The sequence below is a fragment of the Sinocyclocheilus rhinocerous genome, unplaced genomic scaffold (genome assembly GCF_001515625.1).
Source record: "Sinocyclocheilus rhinocerous isolate Xijiao unplaced genomic scaffold, SAMN03320098_v1.1 scaffold3614, whole genome shotgun sequence".
Classification (NCBI taxonomy): domain Eukaryota; kingdom Metazoa; phylum Chordata; class Actinopteri; order Cypriniformes; family Cyprinidae; genus Sinocyclocheilus; species Sinocyclocheilus rhinocerous.
Window position 1 is genome coordinate 52,563 of NW_015648617.1, and position 4,976 is coordinate 57,538.

Sequence of the window (4,976 nt, forward strand, 5' to 3'; positions counted from 1 at the left end):
TCCACCATGCCTACGGGTCTCACTGAGGGACAAACTATGCAAAATTCAAAGGAAAACGCACGATTCATCGGTTTTAAATTAGTATAAAGTTGCAAGTTGAAAATCGCCATTTACATATGTTACCAAGATACATCATAACATTACATCGATTTTCTTAACCATTAAGAATACAGTATATTACAGCAATCCGCAGTACATTTACATTCATTTATACATCTTTAAAGGGGTCATATGATGCGATTTCATTTTTTCTTTTCTCTTTGGAGTGTTACAAGCTCTTGGTGCATAAAGAAGATCTGTAAAGTTGTAAAGACTAAAGTCTCAAATCCAAAGAGATATTCTTAAACACATTTCATTACACCAAATACACAAAATAATGTTCTTTTTAGCAGCATCATATGACCCCTTTAACGAGAATGTCATTATGCCATTTGAGGTAATGGTGCAAATTCCCACTGCTAATTAGAAAAATATATATCTTTATTTTCCAAGAATAAATGATCGATCATACAAATATATTTCTGTGACTCTACAATCTACAAACACATGTCACACTTATGCCACAATACAGTAAACAGTTTAGAAGTCATGGAGGATTTTCCAAAGCAGTATGTCAAATCACACATCAAGGGAAATCCAAGGCCATGAATTCCAGCAAGCTTCTGGGCAGGTGAAGGCTTGAGAGGTAGTGTGAATGTCTGAATGTGAGAGACAAAAGAAAAAAAAAGCATAAAAAATAAATTTAAATCACATAAATTGAACAAATATCAAAGAATTACTGTATATAATTTTTTTTTATGAAGCATTAGAAGTTTCCTTTCAAAATACCTTGAAGAGCACTGTTCTTTAACTTTCTCAGCTCTGCAGATTGAGCGCATAGTGGGCAGGTAGTCCATGGAAAGAACATGTTTATTACTATGACAATAGAACTTTTTGCTGGAGATCAGATTGGATACAATCTCATTGCGCTTCTGAACACCACTATAAAAAGTAAAAATCAGATACAACAAAAAATGAGTGTACACATAATATACACACAGATGAAGTTAAAGCTTCATTAATATTTTAATTTAAAATACACACCTAGGTTCACAGAATTTGCATTGACACATTCCGAGGGTTTTTTTGTCAGATGGCAGAGACAGGGCACAAATCATTTGTTCCCATCTCTCTGAAGACAACTCCTTCCTCAGTCTTGCGGCTTCCGTCCAGATCCTAGAGAGTTCAGTCCGACACTGATGGAAACCCAAACCTTCCACAATGGCCAATATCTGGGATGAATTCTCAAAACATTGTCCGATCTGCTCCTCTCTTGGTAAGTCCAATAAGCCATCCTTCATTGAGGCGCCCATCCAACCAAGAGGTTCTGACTTACAAAGTCCAGTTCCTCTGAGAGATGGTCTTTGTGAATAAGCATCCAGAAAAGACATGTTTTCAAAAAACTTTGCAATGCACACCATGTGCTGAAAAACCAGCATGAGTGATTCATCTTGTCCATGGACATCTGTTTTGGAAGCCAAATGTTTTGTTTGTTTTGAAGGGACTGAGGACTTATAAGATGCATCCAAAGAGAAAAGTTTGAGATGTGGGGTTGAATGTGGGTAAGAAAAAGTTTTTCGCTCACAAGATGACAAATGTTTTTTTCTTCTGCATGTAGACAGCCTGTCTGGTCTAACCTCATGTACATTTGTGGAGGTCTGTAACATCAAGCCTTTGATTGGCTTTTCTCCTTTTGTCTTGAGATTTATTGACTGTTGCTGATAAGAAGATTGAGATGAGAAATGTGGAGAAAAGAGACTTTCGATGTTAGAGTACAGTAGACCTGCTCCCATTTTCTCTGCCAGGATCTCCAGATACCTGCTGTTTTCCAGCTCAGTCCAGGATCCACACTGTGGAATATAAAACAGTATCAATTTCTGCTTATGAATCAGTGCAAGTGGTTTACTAGCTCTGCGACACTATCAGCATAAAGTGTTGTCCACTTTGATGCTTATTCATGTTAAGATCCACCCACTAAGGGTGTATTCACACCGGTCTTGTTTGGTTCGATTGAATCAAACTCAAGTTCGTTTCCCCTCTTGGTGCAGACTTTTTTGGCAGGTGTGAATACAGCAATCACACTCGGGTGCGGACCAAACAACGGTACCGAGACCCAGCTGAAGAGGTGGTCTCGGTCCGCTTCCAAACAAACTCTGGTACGGTTCGTTTAAGGTGTGAATATGACCCGACCTTGATCCGATCCAATTGCAGAAATCACGCTCAGAAACAGACAGCTCGCGCATATAGTGCTGTTATTTGCGTTTAAATGGCTTAAATAACTTACCAAACAACGGTACCGAGACCCAGCTGAAGAGGTGGTCTCGGTCCGCTTCCAAACAAACTCTGGTACGGTTCGTTTAAGGGGTGAATATGACCCGACCTTGATCCGATCCAATTGCAGAAATCACGCTCAGAAACAGACAGCTCGCGCATATAGTGCTGTTATTTGCGTTTAAATGGCTTAAATAACTTTTAAGTCATTGTAGTTTTTAAACCACAATGCTTAAAAACATATGCAAATGATGAGTTTTCGTCACCATGGCGCACAGCAACGTGACGTGAGTGCGCTAAATAGGCTAAAGCTTGCCGCAAAAATTACCATGACTATGTTGGGGGAAAATAGTAAGTAGATATTTGAATTATTTATTAATAAATTAGTGTTTTATGAGTCAGTGTCGCTATGAAGTTGATAATCCTGACTCGCCATCTCATCATTGGACGCGTCTTTAGAAAGAAATGCATCTTTACAGATTACATAATAAGAGGTTTTGGATTTGAATTATTCCGTTTTGTAGTCATTTAACGCTTTCTATAGATATATTAATCAAGTCTGTAAGGAAAATATTCGCTGAGTTTCGGTGTGTTTTTTGTGAAGCGCTCCTGTTCAAGACAGAGACGGCAAGCGCATTCTATTTGTTTTCTTTATTTTACAAAAGCACAATGTTTTCTTGATATTGTGAGTGCACACAAATAAAAATAGACCCTTTACAGTTTCGAACGATGTATTATTCTTACCTTTATGAGCAAAAATGATGGCGTATTTAATTTGACATCGTATCTGATGTCCTGAAGCGCGCTTCAGCTTCCACTCTCCGCACAAACGATTGGATATGCACCTAATAGCGCACATTTATATAGGTTAAATGTTTAAACTAACATTGTGATATGCTTTAAGTATTTTATATCTGTAGATTTTATTTTCGGCAAGTCGTAATTACAACATCGTATGACATTGTCTCATATGATGCTCATAAGTTTCTTCATATTGCGTTAGTATCTGATAACACCAAATCATTTAAAGAATAAAAATTGCACTACGCAAGATCTCCATGATTAGCCTATTTTTGCACTTCCTGTTTTTCCCTGCTTGAGAATTTCTGTTCAATGAATGGATGACCTTAACACACCTGTGGTTTTGTTTACAATTTCTTGCAAAAAAGGGCAGTGTGAAAGCGAATCGCACCAAACAAAAAAAAAAAATCAACATTATATTTGGTCCGGACCAAAGCAAGTGAACTAGCGGACTTTCCTGGTGTGCATACACCCTAAGGGGTATAGTTCATCCAAAAATGAAAATTTTCTCAATTTACTCTTCCTCATTTCATCCCACATATATTACTTTCTTTCTTCAGATGAACACAACCGCAGATTTTTAGAAAAATAATACAAGTAAATAGGTTTCAAATTTTGATGCTTCCAAACTTCTGAAGCAAAGCAGTAGGCGTGTGTAAAGAAAAAACTAATATTTTATGTGTTTTTTTTACTATAAACCATCGCTTTCAGCCAATAGGTCTATATGTGTTCATTAGAGGGTCAAGTTTGCTTGATGTAAACGTAAGTGCGTTGTGAAGCTCATGTGAGATGTGACAGAAACATTACAGAGATGGATTATATTTCTAAAAATCTTTGTGAAAGAAAGTCACACATCTGGGATAGAGGACAGGTGAAGTGACCAACCACACAGGGGTTAAAGCAAAAAAAAAAAAACTTCCAAACCCCATTCCACAGCCATACCTGTCACACACCCAGTTTAAGAGCAGTGTTTTTCTTCTTGTAATTAGGAGCGCTTGTCCTCCTAATTAAAAAAAATTTAGGAGCACCTTCTGATCAATAATAAGAAAATTCTGATAAAAAATTTGCCTTCCTAATATGAGGTGACATTTGACTCAAAGTGATTTACAAGGGCATTTTCTTTTTACCTTTGTAATGGCATCATTACTGTATAATGAAAGGCAGCAGGAGGTTTATTTCGGCTGCTGTCTCTTTAAGACCTCATGCACGGATCTAATATACTGTTACAGGTGGCTCTATGCTTACTTTTCTTTTTAGGAGCTCTTGTCCTCCTAATTTAAAAAAATTTAAGAGCACCTTCCGATCAATTATCCAAAATTCTGATCCAAAATTAGCCTTCCTGATACGATGTGACTCCTTAAAGTGAATTACAGGGGTATTTTCTTTTTACCTTTGTAATGGAATAATTTTCATTTATGTCAAATTAAAAAAAATTATGTCTATAAGCTTTTTAAAATGTCTATTTAAAACAATATAATAAGAAGTAGAATAAGATAAATAAATTACCAATCATATGAAATTAGTATTAATAAAAAATTCATTTGTACTACAGAGGTGGCACAGAAGAACACAAAAGTGGCATGTAGGTACATTTTCAGATGTTTAATGAGGCTCAGAGGCGGCATGAGTGCAATTAAATTCATACATTCATGTGGAGATTAATGTTCATTGAATGAATTAAACACCGCTGTGTTTGCTTTTAGCAGCGGCTGAGCTGTTACTATATTTGGAACTATTTTTGTTGAAGAAATAGAGCAAAATCAGGCAGTACTTGTTTATTGAACTGTTGTATTAAATCAATATCACGTTTGCAAACTCCCGTAATAATCACTAAAAGCTGTCACTCATCTTAGTTCATCGCGATC

The 4,976-nt window shown here is 36.6% G+C and overlaps 1 protein-coding gene across 2 annotated transcripts in view; it reads right to left on the reverse strand.

Moving 5' to 3' along the window:
- Window positions 1-474: 474 nt before the first annotated feature.
- LOC107710017 (ATPase family AAA domain-containing protein 5-like) overlaps window positions 475-4,976 on the reverse strand; it is a 10,933-nt gene continuing 6,431 nt past the window's right edge. For both annotated transcript variants that reach the window (XM_016514697.1, XM_016514696.1), the window contains exons 12-14: window positions 1,084-1,889; window positions 829-981; window positions 475-698 (exon numbers count right to left, since the gene is read on the reverse strand). In XM_016514697.1, coding sequence (XP_016370183.1) covers window positions 626-698; window positions 829-981; window positions 1,084-1,889 — 1,032 coding nt within the window. In that variant the 3' untranslated portion in view covers window positions 475-625. The remainder of the gene's footprint in view (window positions 699-828; window positions 982-1,083; window positions 1,890-4,976) is intronic.